This window comes from Kickxella alabastrina (assembly GCF_025024165.1).
Source record: "Kickxella alabastrina strain RSA 675 chromosome Unknown BX661scaffold_7, whole genome shotgun sequence".
Taxonomy (NCBI): domain Eukaryota; kingdom Fungi; phylum Kickxellomycota; class Kickxellomycetes; order Kickxellales; family Kickxellaceae; genus Kickxella; species Kickxella alabastrina.
The window spans coordinates 589,581-608,044 of NW_026251478.1; the positions used below are offsets into that span (position 1 = coordinate 589,581).

At 47.0% G+C, this 18,464-nt stretch overlaps 5 protein-coding genes across 5 annotated transcripts; 3 read left to right on the forward strand and 2 right to left on the reverse strand.

The window, feature by feature from the left end:
* Nucleotides 1-1,722: 1,722 nt before the first annotated feature.
* BX661DRAFT_193539 (Phosphoadenosine phosphosulfate reductase) lies at nt 1,723-2,470 on the forward strand (the record flags this gene model as incomplete). Its single annotated transcript, XM_051537789.1, has 3 exons — nt 1,723-1,867; nt 1,909-2,156; nt 2,180-2,470. The coding sequence occupies 3 exons, from the start codon at nt 1,723-1,725 to the stop codon at nt 2,468-2,470; spliced, it is 684 nt and encodes a 227-aa protein (XP_051392840.1).
* Nucleotides 2,471-7,473: 5,003 nt separating this feature from the next.
* Nucleotides 7,474-8,327, reverse strand: BX661DRAFT_91772 (uncharacterized protein). Its single transcript, XM_051539591.1, has one exon. The coding sequence runs from the start codon at nt 8,211-8,213 to the stop codon at nt 7,614-7,616; it is 600 nt and encodes a 199-aa protein (XP_051392841.1). The 5' UTR covers nt 8,214-8,327; the 3' UTR covers nt 7,474-7,613.
* Nucleotides 8,328-10,075: 1,748 nt separating this feature from the next.
* On the forward strand, nt 10,076-11,347 carry BX661DRAFT_91776 (uncharacterized protein). The gene has a single exon (XM_051539592.1). The coding sequence runs from the start codon at nt 10,223-10,225 to the stop codon at nt 11,111-11,113; it is 891 nt and encodes a 296-aa protein (XP_051392842.1). The 5' UTR covers nt 10,076-10,222; the 3' UTR covers nt 11,114-11,347.
* A 273-nt stretch (nt 11,348-11,620) lies between these two features.
* Nucleotides 11,621-13,034, forward strand: BX661DRAFT_204599 (uncharacterized protein; the record flags this gene model as incomplete). The annotated part of the gene is made up of 4 exons (XM_051538565.1): nt 11,621-11,831; nt 12,036-12,165; nt 12,412-12,718; nt 12,829-13,034. The coding sequence occupies 4 exons, from the start codon at nt 11,621-11,623 to the stop codon at nt 12,841-12,843; spliced, it is 663 nt and encodes a 220-aa protein (XP_051392843.1). The 3' UTR covers nt 12,844-13,034.
* A 3,194-nt stretch (nt 13,035-16,228) lies between these two features.
* BX661DRAFT_193540 (SAC3/GANP/Nin1/mts3/eIF-3 p25 family-domain-containing protein) lies at nt 16,229-18,259 on the reverse strand (the record flags this gene model as incomplete). The annotated part of the gene is made up of 4 exons (XM_051537790.1): nt 16,229-16,385; nt 17,393-17,561; nt 17,585-17,723; nt 17,753-18,259. 4 exons carry the CDS (start codon nt 18,257-18,259, stop codon nt 16,229-16,231), a joined length of 972 nt encoding a protein of 323 aa, XP_051392844.1.
* Between the last annotated feature and the right edge of the window lie 205 nt (nt 18,260-18,464).

Here is an 18,464-nt window from a genome sequence, read left to right on the forward strand (position 1 = left end):
CTGATCGGTGGATCGGTGAACTTACTGTATAGACAGAATAATGTTTTTAAATGTTGTTTCTCGAACAAAAGAATATATTCACAGTGTTTATAATAAAGGTATGCCTGAAAACCGTATTGGAATCAATCGGGTTTAATGTATAAGAATAAAAATAAGACAAGAAAAGGATGGAGGGAGAAAAGATCAAGAGTGAAGGAGATTGTAGATAATGGATTTATTTAAAATACTCGCAGAAAGTGTATAGATGCTAGCATGTTATGTGCTCTGTTTTTTTGCTGGCTCAGAGGCAAAACTAACGGCGACATTGCAGTATGTTTTATAGGCAAAAGCCTAGGTCCATCGTCGCATTATGCGCACCGAATTTTTTTGCATCTTTATCTCCGTTTTTTTTTGGCATTGCACAATCGCAAAATCTCGTGCTTTGCTTTGTCCCAGCCTAATCGGCGCATCTCCTCCACCTTCCCATGCGCCTGCCATATTTGGAAATATCTGTTTTAATTTCATTGGATGAATTTTTATCTCTTTCATTTTAATCTGGCCGTCTGTGCGCTTGGAAAAAGAAAAGTGATCACTGGGCTTGGTGGCCAGGAAACCCGCCCGAAATGATGCCATTTTTTCAAGCTGCCTTTCGCTCGATTTCGGTTCGCATGCCCACCATCTCCGCCTCTGCATACAAAGTGCATTCATCTTTTTTTGCCTTTTTGCGTTCCTTGATCCAAGCACAGTCACGCGCAACAAGCCAAAAGACGAATTAATGATGCGAACCAGTTTATATTGGACAAATAAATCAAGTTGATTACTTTTGAACATGCTCGTTTTTTATCTTGATCAGCTTGTTTTGAAAAGCAAAACCCCGACATGACTGGATCAAGCGTCCGCTTAGCCTTGGATCTTGCACTTGGACCACGTGTCGCACACGTTTTTACTTTACTTTGAGCTGCCAAAACAGCTCTTCCCAAATCCCTTCTCTCCAGTTCGTCTGTGTGCACGCACCCAAATGTTTTATTTTTGCGGACTAAAGAAAAAGTCAAGCAAAGGTTGGGGGAGGCAAGGAGCGTGTGTAAAAAAGAACTGCGACGAGCATCGTCACATTCTCCCATTTGCAAACTCACACATTCGTGCAGATCGCCCTTTTTGCGCTGTTGTTCAGGCCAATCGGAACACATGGCGATGGTGCAAGCCCTGCGATGGCGCCATCGACCGTCGAAATGACAATATTCTGTACAAAAAGGATGCCTCTACCCACGAAGCAAAGAATAATTTAGTTAAGTATAGGCAATAAAGTAAGCACAATATTCCCTATTTTAGAGCATGGCAGTGATACTGAGCTGAAGGAATATCATTAGTAATCTGCCCCAGGAAGCCAGTTTTTTTGTTTGTTTTTACTTTGTGCAAATGGAGGTGTGCATATGCAGCGGGTGTGGGTGGGGGAGGAGTGACTGCTACATTCATCTCGCTATCTCTGCAGCCAAGGGGGATTGACTCGCAAATGAGAGCGCGAGAGCTGAGGAACTGTACGTCGGAATAGTGCAAAAAATTGGAATTTCCAATTTGTCTGCGTATGCCTCAAAGCATGCAGTGAAAAGCTCAGATATATATAAAAGGCACTTGTCTATACTATAGCCTCTTTTTTCTCTCCTTTCCAACCATTGTTTATCGCTATTTTTCCTATACGAATAAGCTACAACACTTCAAATCATTTTCATCACATCATCATACATAATGCCGTCGTTTGCCACACCCGTTCTGCAGTTTGACGAGGCGCAGCTCGAGCACATCAACAACAAGCTCATCACCATGACTCCTGCGCAGGTACTCGAATGGGCCTCAGTCACATTCGACGGTCTCTTCCAGGAAACCGCCTTTGGTCCCTCCGGCAATGTCATCTCCGACATCCTGCACGCCCAGGGCTGACTGTCCCCGTCATCTTTATCGACACCCTGCACCACTTTGATGAAACCTTAGACTTGGCCAAGCGCAGCCAGCAAAAGTACAACTTCAATCTCCACACATTCAAGCCTGCAGACTGCGAAACTCGCGAGGACTTTACCGCCAAGCATGGCGAGGAGCTGTGGAAGTCTGACGATGTTGTCTACGACTATTCGGTCAAAGTCGAGCCGGCCCGCAGGGCATACGAGCAGATGCAGGCCCGGGCAGTCATCACTGGCCGTCGCCGCAGCCAAAAGGAGACCGCGCGACCCTGCAGATTGTTGAGATCGAGAAGGGCACCGGTTTGGTGAAAATTAACCCTCTGGCTACATGGTCGTTCCAGCAGGTTTGGACTTATTTGCGCGCTAATGAGGTCCCCTATAATGTGCTTTTGGATCAGGGATACAAGTCCGTGGGCGATTACCATAGCACGAGAGCAGTCAAGGAAGGCGAGGACGAGCGGGCTGGTCGCTGGGCTGGGTCGGAGAAGACTGAGTGCGGGCTTCACAAGGATTACTTTGCCATGCGCGCCGCTTTGTAGCCAGGAAGAAGAAGGAGCAGCAACAGCAACAGCAACAGCAGGAGGCCATTGTCGCTACTTTGTCGCCTGTGCTGACCGCTCCCGTTGCTTAACTTTATATTTTTCCAAACTTTATTATCAAAACAAATAAAATAATGTGTACATATATTCATTTCAACTTTCAATGATTACAGCCAATTGCAGCCAAATATTTTTACTTGCTAATAGTGAAGCTTTCGCCATCATTACTACCAAGCTCGACGAGCGACCTACAGCTTTTGATTGATTTTCCCTTGGTGTCCTCAACTCTCTTTTTTATATCAATTTTATTGTCCTTGCAAATTTTGTCCAGCGACTCAGATCTCTTGACAGTATACGCCTTCTCATTTATTTTGATTTGTATCAAACGATCCCCGTAAACCATGAGGATGCCTTTAGGATTTAGCTCACCAATTTTGTCATTATTCTTGGCTACCTTATTATCGCTGCTGTAAATAATAACGCTTGAAACACTGATACCCTTATGTTTGGCAACGTATTTTTTTACGGCTTCAACACTTATATACGTACGTATATCGCACTGCATTGAAGTGTCCTCTCTTAGAAATTGAAATATGAATTTGTTGGAGGTACCCAAATAGTTAAACGACATGATGAAAGCAGTAATGGGTTTCTATGAGAACTGAGTAGACTGGGTAGGCTGGGTAGGCTGGGTAGGCTGAGTAGGCTGAAAGCGATAGTAACTGCAAGAATCCTAAGCTGTTGTGGAAGATGTGTAGAATTGTTTTTAAAAAGTGGGCCCCTGGTCTGGGTCTTTATAGTATTTTTATGTCAATTTGTGTATATCAGGCCAAATACAATTTTATTCATGAGCAGTAAAAATGGATAGCTGCGTATTAATAGAGACTAGCGCAGTAGAGAAAAAAAATGGAATCAAGCCTTGGAAAGGTTGAAAATATTAAAAATAGCTAACATTGGTGGCCTTTTTTTACACCAACTCCGCTACTTAGTATTTTCTTCAAACATTTTTTAGTATTTTTAGCATTTTTATGCTGACTGTGGCCATCTGACCCAGGACGGTTTATTTTAAAAAAAACCAATTTTATGTTGTTGATTTAATGCCTCTTTGTATATTTTCTTTTGTACTTTTGCTGACTTAAAGATGAGTATTCATTTTTAAATCACCGAGTAAATAGCATTATTTTATATATAAAACTCCGCTCCTGCTTTTGCGAATAATAAGCGGTGATAATTAATACATTAATACATGCATTTTACTGCTGTGCTATGTTATGTATGATCAGTTGTTACAATTAGTCCTTAGCGGCTCGACTTTAACGACAGGCCTGACAATGAGTCGGGCACTGAGCCGAGCCATCCTCACCCTGCGGACAATTGAACTGGGATTCTGTTTATGCCAGCCGCCTTTTGCTAATATGTAGCGGGAGAGCGACAGTCTCAAATAATGTGACTGGAATGTAGCAACTGCATTGTGTCTCTTTAAGAATAAATACATATCATTTTCATATTATTTGGTTTTGGCTTTTACACGCTCTCCGCCGGTGATTATTGCAACACAATTATTCTGACAGTAGGTTTTGTCGTGCTCTATAAAAATGTGGGTCTAAATTAATATATTAAGTATCAAAAATTACTTTTGGAACTGAAAAAAGGGGCAGCGCTGTAAACATAATGGTGTTCCTTGATGTCAACCAGCAATAACAGAAATGTGTATAATGGCCATGAGGGCGATCTTGATTCTTGAAAAGGGAAGATAGTGGTTTAGAATATGTGTTGGGCACCACAGGTTTTATGTTAGTGAAGATGATATTAATTAAAATACAAATTAATAATCAGCATTGTGTTGCTAGAAATTTTTTATTTTTTTATCAGAAAACAATCGAAATATACAAAAACGAGGCGTTCATTAGTGGTCATTTTTGCTTGAATTATCGCACATTTTACTTAATGAACAGAAACAATTGATTTGAAGGCAGGACAAAGTATATTTGATATGCAATCCTCGATTTTTCTAGTTAAATTATAATGACCCTGTGGCTAGTTGTCATTTTTACATCCTCTGGAAATACTTTGTTCAGAAAATGTCATTAAAACGAGTATGAATACAGTAGTCGACCACCTGGGTGCCAGCAACCCAGTGTACTGCAAGCGTCAATCAGAGATTGTTCAAAAGGCCAAGGAGTACTGCACTGGCCAGTCACTTTCCCACATTGAATACACCAAGCAGAAGCAGGAGACCTGATAGCAGGTGTACGCCAGGCCTCACAAAATAAACCCTAAATATGCATGTCGCAAGTTTATCCATGTGTTTCCACTCTTGTAGCAAAACTGTGACATCAATTATTGTGATGTCACATAACAATCGCAATTGTGATTGTTTATGATCGCGATTTCTATTTTCACTGTCGATAGTTTTGAATAGATAAACGGAGCTCTTGAAGCTCCCTTATAGTGGATTTTTGACATATATATTTAGCACAAAAAGCCTTATTACAAGAACTGTGTCTACAGGCCAGATAGCGTTCTGCAGATTGATGCCATTTCGTGGTTCCTCAAGGACTGCATTGGCTTTACACTGCACCCAGTCATGGGGTGCCAACATTGTACGACTTTTTGAACGGCCTGACTATCTGTATATTCCACCCGACACAGTACACCTGTCATCATTTCCGACCAACCTACATGCCAGAGCTCGATTGCTGCCATGAGCTGCTTGGCCACATGCCATTATTTGCCGACCCAAAATTTGCCGAACTTGTACAGGAGATCGGTCTAGCACCCTTGGGCATCTCGGACGAGGAAATCCAAAGGCTGATGACCATCTTTTGGTTCACTGCCGATTTCAGTTTTTGCCATGAAGGTGCAGATGTCTGCATATACCATGCTGCACTATTGAGTTCATTTGGTGAGTTGGAACATGCAATGTATGGAAAACCCAAGCATTAGATATTCAACCCCTCACTTACATCTAAGCAAAAATAACAGGACAAGAAACATCAGCCCATATATTTTGTTGCCAACAGCTTTCACAATGCTACAAGCAAAACGTGCGAGTTTAATATGACCATATGCTCTCTGTTCCATGTGCGCTACAACCCACACATACTGTGATACAAGAAATTGCGCTTGTCTCTGGCGATTGATTAATGAACCAACGCCAGTTAATTCCTACTTGACATGCGGGAATTCATATGCACATATAAATACTAATGAATATGAACAGTGGAGGCTGTTCATCTCGGAGCTTTCTTTTAGTTCATTCAGTTCAAATATATTTTTAACATAACATACAGTACATTGATTTGTTTGACATTTAGTTCTACAGTCACATAAATATTGAAATATTACTACATATATTTGTTCAAGCATGCATACACCACAAAAAAAGAACACAATAGATACATTGTGTGAAATATAAAACAAGTAAAAGCTAAAAACAAAAATTGATGAATAAGATTGATCATCTACTGCACTACCCTGTCCGTCATGTGACTTTATTGCAGAATCTGGCTACATGCTCCTATAACAAATATTATTCTAAGGGTGGCATAGTTGGGATTTCCCCAGACTTGGATTAATTGCCTGGTGGTGGATGTTACGTTAAATATATATATATATATTGAACAAAATGAACTAAAAGAAAGCTAAGGGATGAACAGCCTCCACTATTTATATTCATTAATATTTATGTGTATATGAATTCCCGCATATCCAAGTAGGAAATTAACTAGCGATTGATTCATTAATCAATCGCCGGAGACAAGCCACAATTCCTTGTATCACAGTGGAAGTGTCTTCCAAGGTGTTAATAAAGCTAAATCCGAGCACTCTATCTGCCAGTTAGAGCATCAAGCATGGCCAGATAGCTGCTGTGCATATCTGCCGTCCTCATTGCTGTTTGTCCATGGCCACTTTGGCAGGCCATCATCATTGTCTTGTTGCAGATTTGGTATTCAGGTGTTTGTTAAGATTGGAGTTCTCATCTACAATTGACATTTCTTAGGCGTCAAGAATTCATTTATTTCCTGTTCGATCTGTAGGCCACAACATCCCTTGTACCAGTCATACTGTTTATCTATAATCTCGTTTACAAACACTGTTGCTTGCTTTTGCACATTTCCTTTGGAGTTTCTTGACCAGTGTTGTGTACCTAACCTCTGTCAGCTCCTGCCAGCCATGCCTCATATCCAGGTTCTAGCTTTTTTGTCCTGATAGTGGGCATCCACATGCTTTTTGAGTTCCTCCAATATGCAATCTGTTGGTGCTGGATACATCTGGAGTCTGTTGATCGTCTCAGTCACAAGATCTGCGGCTGGGTCTTAAAGATCCCAGTGAAGGTTCTCTCATATTGAGAATTATATGCCCCCGTTGTAGACATGAAGCATGTGGCTCTGTGTCTCAATTGATCTGGCAGCCAGGCGACAGAGCATAAACGCATCTCTGGTTCAGTATATGCGTCAGAGAAGCTTATTGTTTTATAACAATGAATGGCAGGGCCACCATGCTTCCAAAAAAAGCAACAAAAGCTAAAAAAAAGCAATGCACAACAAAGAATACAATGCCGATTGGAAATTAATTCGTAAATATAATTAATTCTTGTTTTCCATATTCCAGCCAACCAAATGCGAGTACAATGAGAAACTCAAAATTTTTTGTTTATATTAAAAATAATTGTTTTTTGTTTTTGGCGCACTCTAACGCAACACATTTTCACTTTTGCTCTCCATTCCAACTTTTTGGTTATTTTTGTTTCTCACATCTTTTTCATTTTTATCTTTTTGCTTTTTAGCATTTTTTACTCTTGATTTTTACTTATCAATTTCTCTCTCTTTCTCACTCACTCTCACACACTTTGAATTTTGAATTTTGAATTTAATCTATAATTCAATAGAAGTTATGCTGACAGTTTATTGCAAACGCCCAACAAGCCCTCGACCAGAGCCAACCTGTTGATGCATGTTGACTCAACCGATAAAGAACTTGGTTCTCGCCGTAAGCGGTTGTATTCCACCATTAAAGGAAAAGAGTGGCCTCTTGACTTCGAAGCCTTCATTGAGTTGCTAGGTGTAGAGGAGCAGTACAATCGGTTTATCAAGTATTTCCCCTCTCTCTTCCTCGACTTGGCCAAGGCGTCGCCAGTGCTTCAGAATAAAAAGCTTGTCACCAATACTGAGTGCACACCTGATGAGTCTGACGTTTTCAGAACAGTCCCACCAACATCTCTGAATGTAAAGGAGGAGTTTCGGTATGTCAAGTTTGTGGACCAGTCCCTTACAGTGATGAGCGAGAAGGTTGATGCCCTCAATAAAAATATTTCGGATGACAGTGCCAAGGCCCCAGGCTTGATGCTTGTTATTGAGGACCGCCAAGAAGCAGATATAGTGGGCTCTGCACACAAGCCAACCTCGCGTTTTATCACAGGGCTGTCATTAAGCGTGGCATAACTACAGTCGACTTTGTGCTCGAGGCCAAGATGGATCTGGCTCCTAATGGGCCTTCGGATAAGATAGGCGGCCAGCTCGCTGACTATGCAAACGCACTTTGGGAAAACGATGGAACCCGCACTTTCGCACCAGTATTCTACCTCCATGGGGCACAACTGACACTTTGTTTGTATTATCGCGACAGGTGCCGCATGGTTGAACTTGGCAACTTCTGCTTGACAAGGACAAGCAAGCGTCAGGGTGACTTTGAATATGTTCAGCAGTGTCTTCTTAGACTTTGGTTTTGTTAACCCTTCCATCGGACAAATTTAGGCATTTCTGTGATGTCTCAGGGGGTTACGCAGCTTTTTTTGGTCTTTCCCATGACAGCAATTCTGGTGCCAGCACCATCAGTCAAGATCAGGTTCACACGATGACAGACAAGTGCGCAAAGGAAGGTTGCAAACTGGTGGTGCTTGGTAACCCCATACCCCGCCCTAGCCCCTTGATTGGCAGCCGTGTTTACCTATATAGGGGCAGCACAATGGGATGCCTGTCATTCTCAAACTTTCCTGGACAAATAAGGATCGTTTGCCAGAGGGAGCTGTGTATGACATTTTGCACAGTGGTAGGGTTGAGCTTATTCCCAAGGTCATCAGCAGTGGTTTGCTCTACAGAGACTCTGGGAAATACCGACTTGGGTTTGTGCTCATGGAGGACTGTGGTCTGTCAATGGCTGAGTATCTGAAAGGCAAGCCTGATTACCAGAAAAATGAGGTGGTTCCTGCATTTGTCAATCAGCTGACTCTGTGCTTGGCTCAGGCTCGAGCAGCTGGTATCCTGCACAGGACATTTCGGCAGGCAACATCTGCATAAAAAATGGCCAGGCTCACATCATTGACTGGGGCTGTGCAAAGTTTGTGGATGGGGCCAAGCTCTGAACGAGGTGGAGGGGGGAATGAAGGTCAGTCCATCATAGCTAAGGTTGCCAAAACTTGGGAGTTTGATGCTGCAAATGTTGCACAGAATGAGACTGATCATGACCCCCTCACTGGACATCACTATTCATGAGATTCCCATGCTCTGCCAGAGTCCTGCCTGGGGCATCCTCGAAGACTTGGGAGTGTTTTTTATGTCATCCTGGATGCAGTGTGGCCTCAGAGCATTGAGAGAGACAAGATGAATGGATTCAATTTCATGGATGGCAGAGCTATTGCACTTTTCAGGTTTGCACTGTTCCAGGCACAGGAAGCTTATCTGAAAGATTTTGCATCAAACAGCCCAGCACTGAGCTGAAAAGCTCCTTGATGCCATGCGCCAGTTCTTGTTTGAGCCGGAAAACCGGTTCATTAGCTACCGGCTCTGGTCAGACAAGATCTTCGATCGACAGGCCAACTGGGATGCTGCTCCTGAGTTTATGGATCCCGAGGCAATCAGGATCCTCCAAGGACCTATTGGCCAAATTAAGCAACCAGCCGAGGACGAGGAGAATGCTAAACCATTCAAAAAGAGACGCGCACTTTAGGTTTTTTTTGTTTTTAATAAATCTTTTTTGATCCCAACAAATTAACAGCAAAAGATAAAATATGTACATTTTATTCATATTTCCTTGTTTGCATTAAATAAAATTTCAACCTCTTGTCTGTCCTTGTTTACTAACCCACCGATCACCTTTCACTGATCGCTTTAATTGTAAACAACAAATACTTTTAAACTCGCACATTGATCAATTTTACATAAGGTTGATTGAACCCGTAATTTCGTTTTTGCTATTTTGCCAAATGAGTTCAATTTAATGTTTTCTTTCTTATTTCTCGATTTATTTCTCATTTTTCCATTCCAATCTACACTTTGCATTTTACAATTTAGTATTTTTTTTTTCACAATTTCAATAATCTTTTGCTACATAGACGATAGCTGGTACTACCTCGCAATTGGCATCGGAGCAGCACTCGGCACATGCTGGGTACTTTCGCATCTTTTGGACCAATCACAGTATGTTATATTTCTGCTGCACACACCGACCAAAAAATGACAGCGACACGCCTGGTATGCCGGGACCAATAATTCCAAAATGGGGTGCGGACAATGAGGTGGCATTGAACATTCAGATGCCCAAAATGGTTAATTCCTTGGCACAATTGGCGCTGAATTCAGACAACTTTAAGCTGCGGGATACTGTGTCTGAGCTGCTGCTTGATATGGCCATACGGCGAGAGATGCTGCAAGTGCTGGTGATGATGCCACAACGGGTCGGCAGGGTGTTTGGGCCGGCGGCATTGAGGCGCTGGTGGATGCTATGCATGCGCCCAGGGAGAAATAAGTGGCGATGGGGGCAGCCGTCACGCTGCTCGGGCTGCTAGACGCGTCGAACATGGCAGTGTCCAAGTGGTATATGTGGTGGGCAGCCACTGCAGGCTTCTTGAGGTGCTCAGAGAGGCACTTCTACAGCCAGCCAATGGCTCGCCCTGAGGCGGCAGCAAGCAGAAGCAGCGGTCAGACGCTGTGCTTGTGTTGGTATGTGTGGCCATGGCAAAGCAGTTTGCGCTACGCACCGAGTACCACCAGTGAATTATCGATCTGGTGTTTCTGCCTGCATTGCTGGTGTCGCACGCAGTTAATGGCTGAGCTCAAGCTTTTGCGCATGCTGATGGAGAGCCTCATGCAGCTATACACTTTTCTCGCAGTGTATTGGCCGCCAACATCAGAAGAAAACGCAACAGAGGTGGCAAATCCGCAGATGGTGCAGCTGCTGGAGCTGGGCACCGTCGATGTCATCGCCGCGTGCACCCACCAGGATGACCAGGGCATGTCCTCGTGGGGCATTGGGTTTCTGCATGAGTTTATGTCACGAAGTGTCGGCAAGGCGCAGCTGGCAGCGAGGCCAGGGTTGGTGCGCCGGCCATGTCGCAGACTGGTGATGGGCAAGTATGCATACACTAACCATCTGATTCTGCGCTCGCTCTGGTGCCTGTTCACAATGCGGGAGATGGCTGCGGTGCCGGCTGCACTGGCAGAGGTCACGCAGCCGGAGAATCTACGGCTCGTGCTGGCGATGTTTGTCTCTGACGACAACGTTGAGGCGCACTACTGGAGTGTAGCGCTGATCAGCCGCGTGTCAGCGCCGGCGTCGACGCACCAGTGGATCCTTCGCAGTCCATTGCCCCCAGGCCATGGCTGGCGTGGCCGAGGTGCTGATGCCAGACTCCACCTAAACTGATGCCTGAGATGGCCGGCATCATTTTGCGCTTGTGCCATTCAATCGACTTGGCAACAATGATGGCCGAGTGTCCAGCGATTCCAACCATGTGCATCAGGCTGCTTATGGCTGATGCTGAGTCGGCGCACATTTTCGGCCATCATGGCCGTCATCACACCGCGGCGACGTCGCAGGCTTTCTGCAGCTGCTGATGGCTGACGACGCAATTAAAACGCAGTTGGTCGAAATTGCCTTGGCCAATGGCAGCAGCAGCGGCCCAACACAGAGTTACGCGGCAAAGGGTCTAGTTGTGCTGATGTGCGCCAGACAGGTGGACCCCAATGATGCTGTGTGCAATGTGCTAGTCCCACTCCTGCGGCAAATGGAGAGCATGCATTTTAATACTTTGGAGCTGGCGTTCTATCCCATCGTGACAGCGACGAAGCATTGAGCGAGGTTGCCACAGCAGGCACCAAGTTGGGCCAGTGGATGAATGCTGCCTTGGTGCTGTTCTCTGCCATGCAGATTATGGTCGCGCAGCAGGGCATGTGGATGGATGCCAGTGTGCTTGTGTTTGATCCTCTCGGGTACTTCCAGATGGGGCTGCTTGGCCAGCTGGCTGCCTACATTCGGTACTCGTGTGGGCTGGACGTGGATCTTATGAAGAGCCTGGGCATCTGGAGCAGCGCTGTGAATATGGGTGTTGATGCCGTGGTTGCGTTGTACTATGTGGTTGTTGGTGAGAAGAATGACGCGCACTGTTGCGCGTGCAGAAAACCTGCGCAGCTATCGCAGGAGCACAAAATTACATAGAGGACATCAACAGTGAGCACCTGTGGTCAGTGCAGTGAGGAAAGGTCAGAGGCTGGGAGAGCTGTATGGCGATGACTCAAGGGTGGCCGGCATTGGTGGGGATTTCCCCTTGGGGCCGTGCAACACGCAGCTGCACAGGCTGCTGCCAATGATCCAGATGACGATGGGTGTGCTGGCAGACTCACTGCTGGTGGCTGGGCCCAAGATGCAGTCGCCGGAGATTACCTGCCACCTGCTCTATCTACTGCGCATCCTCAGCCGTGAGCTGCTAGCGGTGCTGGGTGGCTTGACGTTGCATGCCTTGGCTGCTCTCAACGTGTATACGCTGTGCTGCAGTGACGCGTTCGGCTTGCTGCACATGTGTGCAAAGTACCTATGCTGAGAGCCAATGTCGGCTGCTGACCTGGCAAGTGAAGTGGAAGAGCAATAAAGTGCCTTATGGATGAGCTGGGAGTGAGGCGGCAGCAGTTGCTGGAGGGACTGGGCAGGTGCCTTGATGACTGCAGAGCTTTTGTGGCCAAGTATTTCGATAAGTTCCCGGAGGCCATGCCGCCGGCTGTTGCGCGGTTTGGCGAGTTTTACACGCAGTTTGCGATTGGTCGGTTTGCTGCTGACTGGTGGACGGGCGCCGAGATGTTTGCCTTGGCTGGCAATGATAAGGGCGTCGACGGTTTTGGCGATGTTGGGCTGGTTGTAAACTGCTCGGGGCCGCGCGGTACTGCCATTGACTGCAGGTTTACGGAGGTGCTGAAGCCGATGCCTGCTGTGGATATCTTGTTTTATTATCTCAGGATCAAGTCATCCTCTGCTGCTGTAATTATTGATAATGCTGCTGTTGGCCACAGTTTTTCAATTGTCATTATGACTGGGAAATGCCCATTGATTGGCCAACACGTTCACTGTAATGCTGTATCCATTACTAGGAACACTATTTGTAATGTTGAAACGCTTGCCAAAGATTGTGTATATTGAGAATGAACATGTGCAAAATTTGAACCAAGCTTGTCCCACTAATTTTTTGTTAAAAGCCCTTTGTAACTTTTTCCAAAGCATTGTAAAGGATGCAACTAAACTGGCAAAGGTACTTAAGAATGCCAAACTCAAAATGACATTTGTCTTTTAAAAATAGAAACTACCATGCATCTATTGAAATAGCATTTTAACATGTAAATTTTAAATACACATTTAGAGTGCTTTAAATTAATTATTTGCAACGCCATTGAATGTGCGCTGTAGCAACCATTGTTGAACTAATAGTTTTAAACAGAGTAGTTCTGCAAACTTGCAATTATATTTTATTAGCTGGTCGCGATCAACTAATTAGCCAGCCTTGGTTATTTGCCAGACAAACACCAATTAATAATTGCACAGTGACACATATCACATAATTGTACTGTCGCACTTCATCAATGCATAGCGCTTTTGCAATACACAATTATATATACATAGTGTTTATCTCTTTACGTTCACCAAACATTCATAGAACTCCCAGATTTCAACAAAAAGACAAAAACTAAAATTTATGAATAAGACTGATTGTCTACTGCGCCACCCTGCCCATCATGGGCTATATTGCGGAACCTGGCTACATGCCCCTATAGCAACAATTATTCTAGGGGCGGCATGGTTGGGATTTTTCCAGACTTGGATCTAATTGCCTGGCGGTAGAAGTGTCTGCCAGGGTTTAGTAAAGCACATACCACATAAAAACGTGCCCTCATGGAAATTGCCATAAGTATATCACATGGGGGTATACATGCAAAATAGGGCACATTTTTGGAAATTAAAATCAATAGTTATACATACCACATTTTTTTAACAATATTAACAATATTAACAATTTATTTAATCATACACAATGAATCGTAGGGTTATCAATCAGACACTGGTTCTCGACCGAAACTTTATAGCGCCAGCAGTCAAGGCGGTCCTGCACACCATTTTATTTCACAGATATTTTGGCAACATCAGCCCCAAGCAGAATACAGTGCTGTCAGGACTCACCTATGTATGTGTAAATTTGTGCCAACATATCCCCAAAATCTGTTCAATAGATAGATAGTTGGAAAGCAATAAAAGTACTAAATTACATTTGTTTTTTCATGACATTAGGCATCCGTCGATGACACTAATGTCATTAACGCTGTAGAGGACAAGGTGCAAGAGCTCATGCAAACAGTTTCGGCGACAAGCGACAGCAAAGCGCAAATATGCCTGTATTTCACAGAGACAAAATCCCGCAAGGCCTGGTTCAGCACATCCGAGGAGGAAATATGCTGGGAGGAGTGGTCTATCAGCATCCAGTCCAAGGTCAGCCACAATCGACAGAGAGTGAGCGAAACCAGCAACAGAGCAGCTCCATGGACCAAGCCAAGAAGGCCATCTTTGGTGTCATCCAGGAGATGGACCACAACAAGGACCACATACCGCTGATTTCCAACTCACAGACCAACCCGTTCCCATACCACATTACCGTGACGCCGGCCTCGGGACTGTGGAGCTCGATGATCAAACGCGCTATACTTCCCGGGATCTAGAACCATGTTGAAAATATCTTATTTATATATCTGTACTAATTTAAATGCCTTCTCGCCCGCTCCATCGCTATTTGAAGCCTCGACAGCTGAGGCAAAGTATCTGCCCTACGTCGCTTGTTCGCGGAGAGAGTCAACTGATCGCTGGTAACAGATGACGCCGTTGTAGTGGCTGTGGTGCGAAATATCCTAGGGGTGGCAAAAAGATTGAGGGTCGGAGGCGGTGCCGACATATCAAGTTCCATATGTGACGTGCGCTTCATCGTCGGTGTGGTGAACATCGACGCGTCCCTAGAATCATATTGGTTTTGTTGGCAAGTGCGCGCAATCCGAGTTACAAGATTGTCAGCCGCCTGTAACGCGCCCTTCGTGGCATCTGCAATCGCGCTCTTGTCCACGTAAGGGGCACTGCTGGGAATGGACTGGTGCAAATAGTCCAGCTGGTGCTTCAGGGAAAATTCCAGCGCACGCAGGCAAGCTCCCAGAGACGGCTCGCTCGCATTGTTTCCGCTAGAGAGTATCTCCTCGAGAGAGGCTCTAGCAACCGCATTGGAGACGAAGCTTAGCCCGCCGGCAAGCTGCTTGCCGAAATACTCGTGGCCAATGCCGCCGGTCTCTGACGCATGCGAGAACTTGGCAGCCCGAGGACAATCCAGTGCTTCCAACAGATGCTCGTTGATGACTCCAATGAACAGATTAACGCATCGACCGCCATATTGAATACAGCCACTGCGGCATGGCCATCACCATTGTCGTCTCCAAGTAACCCCACAGCACATCCGTGTATGCGGCGCAGCGTCTGTAGAGACGCATCGCTCACCGGGCCGAAGCCCGGCTGACCTTAACCAGAGAGTCGCACCGGGCCAGGGCTACCTGCTTGGCCAGCCACCTCATTCCCGTGGCAAACTGGCCCTTGGCCAACGCCACATTCAATGCCAGCGTATGCATGCACTCTGGCGGCGGTGCGCTGCTCATGTCCACAGTCTGCTCAATGAGTCTCTGCACTACCCTAGTCGCTTGGTGTCGTCGCTCCAAAACACAAAGAGCAGCGGCGTAGAGCCACTGCGCTTCGCCGGCGTGTCTAAGCAGAGTCTGTCCAGGGCGCCATTGACCAGCGACACAATCTTCCGCCCGGCACTAGAGCTCTCCGGATCACCGTGCACGTCACTGGCGGTGATGGGCTCCGAAGACAGCTGGACGACAAGCGCGAGGGCGTAGTGTCCGCGTCCTCGCTAAACTCCAAACTCTGGGTGTTCACAATTTTATAGCCGCCACTAACGCCGCTCGTATATGCCACGGTTTTGCCAGTGGCTGAGGATGCAGCTGCTGGATCTATCTGCCACCACAACCATGATGATAGCACCGACTCTTCCTGGGCGCTAGAAACCTCCACAACGGCGCTTAGCGATGGATTGCCATAGCGCTTGATCGCGCTGCGAACAGAATCAAAGCATTCGCGGCCGAGATGAAGCGACTCCCAGAAATCCGCGGGCATCGCAACGGCAGCCTGTCCAAATTCACATCCAAATCCAGCCCATGATAATAGGGCCCGTCAACCGCACTTTCTAGACAGTTGAGAGTGCCAATGTGCTTGGGTGTCATGCCAATTGCCGCATGGGCAAACACCCGGTTCTGGCCGATGTACTCGGTGTCCACCAATCTGTCGAGCTCGTCAATGTATGCTGGTGTAGCGCGCGGGCTTGCTGCTTGGCTACGGTCTCCATACCCCACTGCGAGATGATCCGGCGCAGCATTGTTTTGCGGCGGAATGAGTCGGCCTGGGCAATTGTCAGACATCTGTAGGATTCCTCGTATGCAACAAAGGCACTGGTGTAGTTGATGATAGACTCGCAATGTCGTTGGCCAGGGTGACAGCCACTTCGGAATGCTGCTTGGCGCGCTTGGCAATGGGTTGGGCACCTCGCCGACCAACGACTCGATTAGGTCTGCGTAGAGAGTGTTTGAAAGGGAGTCCAGTTGATGCGCGGGCGAGGTTTGTTCCACACGACAGAGGCTACATCTGGCGCAGAGGGCACTGCTGGTGCTGGCGCTGGCACTGCTAGCTTTGGCGCTATCGGGCAACTGAAATGTTACTCGCCACGGGTTCTGGCTTAGACTCTGTCGTAGTTGCAGTCGCAGTGGTAGCTGTGGGAACTGCAAAAGACGAGCACTGGGGGCTGGCAATTGGAAAAGGCTTGACATGCTCGTGGAAGGAGCCGGTGCAGACGTGGAGAATGTCAAGGGTGCGAAAGAAACAGATTTTTGCATCTTATTGCCATTAGTGGTGCTGGTAGATTTGGCACCGAGCGAAGAAAACAAGGAGGCGTGGCGCTATTCTGACCAACAAAGGGGGCTGTAGTCTCGGAGGACTGTGCTGGTGGTTCGGCCGAGAGTGGGCCTGCATTGGACTGGTTAAAGCCAAATGCAGAAACTGGCGTTGAAGCTGCCTCAGCCGTGTTGGCGCCAACATTAACACTGGTTGTGTTAAGATTCTCCCAAAGACATTACCGTTAGCCTGTTGCTGTTGGTTATTTGCAAATACGCTGGCGGGCTTTTGGCCAGACAGCCTGGGGTGCAGCGGCGGCCTGGTGAATCCCGACCCTGCAGGCGCTGGTTTGAACGAAACCGGAGCCAAGGCTGAGGCCGAGGCCGGGGCAATAGCACCATTGCCAAAGAGAGAGTTCCTCTGTGCAAGCTGCGGGGGTCCAGCTGCACTCGGACCCTGCGTGCGATAGCTCAGCGCGGTGGGTGCCAAAAACCGCGGCTCAAGCGTCGAATTAATAGCGTGCATTGGTGTTGTGTGGAACTTGGACCCGACCACGCGCAAATTACGCGCCGAGCGGGCCAGCTTCTGCGCAGGCTCCCTAAATACCAAGCGCTTGCCGTCTCTCTGTCCCAAGCACACACCGCGAGCATTGACGCTGACTCCGAAAAGGGCACAAAAATCAACAACCTCCTGTGTCGAGTCAAAGGCAAGCATGGCGGCAAACTCCTCGACCGGATACTCTTGCCTTCCTGGTATGGAAACGCCGTGTTCATGGCCTTGAGTGCAGCGCGGCGGATGCTGGGAAACCGGTACTCGGCCAAGCAGGCCAGGAGAAGCGGGGTCTGGGGCGACGCCACTGCGCGAAAGAACTGCGTAGACATGTTCTGCGCCGCAAACAGTTACCCGGGTCCTGACGGCTGGTCACCACGTTACTCGACTCGCTGAGCATATGCAGCCGCAATGCCTGCTGCACAATGGGCGCCAGAAATATAGACGCTGGAAGTCGCTCAGCCACACGCTTGGCATCAGAGTCGCGCAAATGCGAACAATATAGTATGCGTAAAACTCAGCCTCATTCGGACACGCTGCGCCGACCTTGCGATGGTCGTCGTAGAGCTCAATCAACGTCTTTAACGTGTTTCTCAGCTGCTCCATGTCCTGCTGCTCGGCAAAGTCCTTGTGGCCGCAGAGAATATGCAGAGACACAATATGGAACCTCGCAATCCGCTCGCACGCAGCCACCGTGTGCTGATCGCGGATATTCTGAATTGTAAAATCCTGCCTGATACTTCTAGTCCGATCACGCACAAACCCATGACAGCTCTTCAACGTCTGGTCCTCGCCGATCACCCGGTCCACAAGGTAATCCAGCGTGCGTACTAGCGCATCAGGCGTGCGCAGGTCCTCCGGCAAAGGCTCTTCGTTTCCGGCCGCTGACCTGTGAAATGTCTTGACAGTTTTGCTCGCGTCGGCCTTTTGCGTGCCTGGAATAACCTCTTGCGGCGCCAGATTTTTCTTCAGCTCGCGCTCTTCGCGCTCAAAATCCGGGCACATTTGCATGCACGTGCCGACTAGTTTGCGCGCCTCTGTCAGTGACCCGCCTCTGCTCAGCATTCCTTGCTCTGTTAGTTGTTGGCGGCGCTTGGTGCGTGCTGAGACCAGCTGGCTGTAGCGGTGCTCGCCCTCTGTGTTGTTGAACCGCTCGCGTCGCAGGGCTTTGAGCCTTTCCTCTTCGGAACTCGAACGATTAAAGTCCATC

What these genes read in the sequence shown, in the direction of transcription:
- BX661DRAFT_91772 (XM_051539591.1), bottom strand. Translation starts at nt 8,213, where the DNA reads ATGGAAGGGTTAACAAAACCAAAGTCTAAGAAGACACTGCTGAACATA.
- BX661DRAFT_91776 (XM_051539592.1), top strand. Translation starts at nt 10,223, where the DNA reads ATGGGGGCAGCCGTCACGCTGCTCGGGCTGCTAGACGCGTCGAACATG.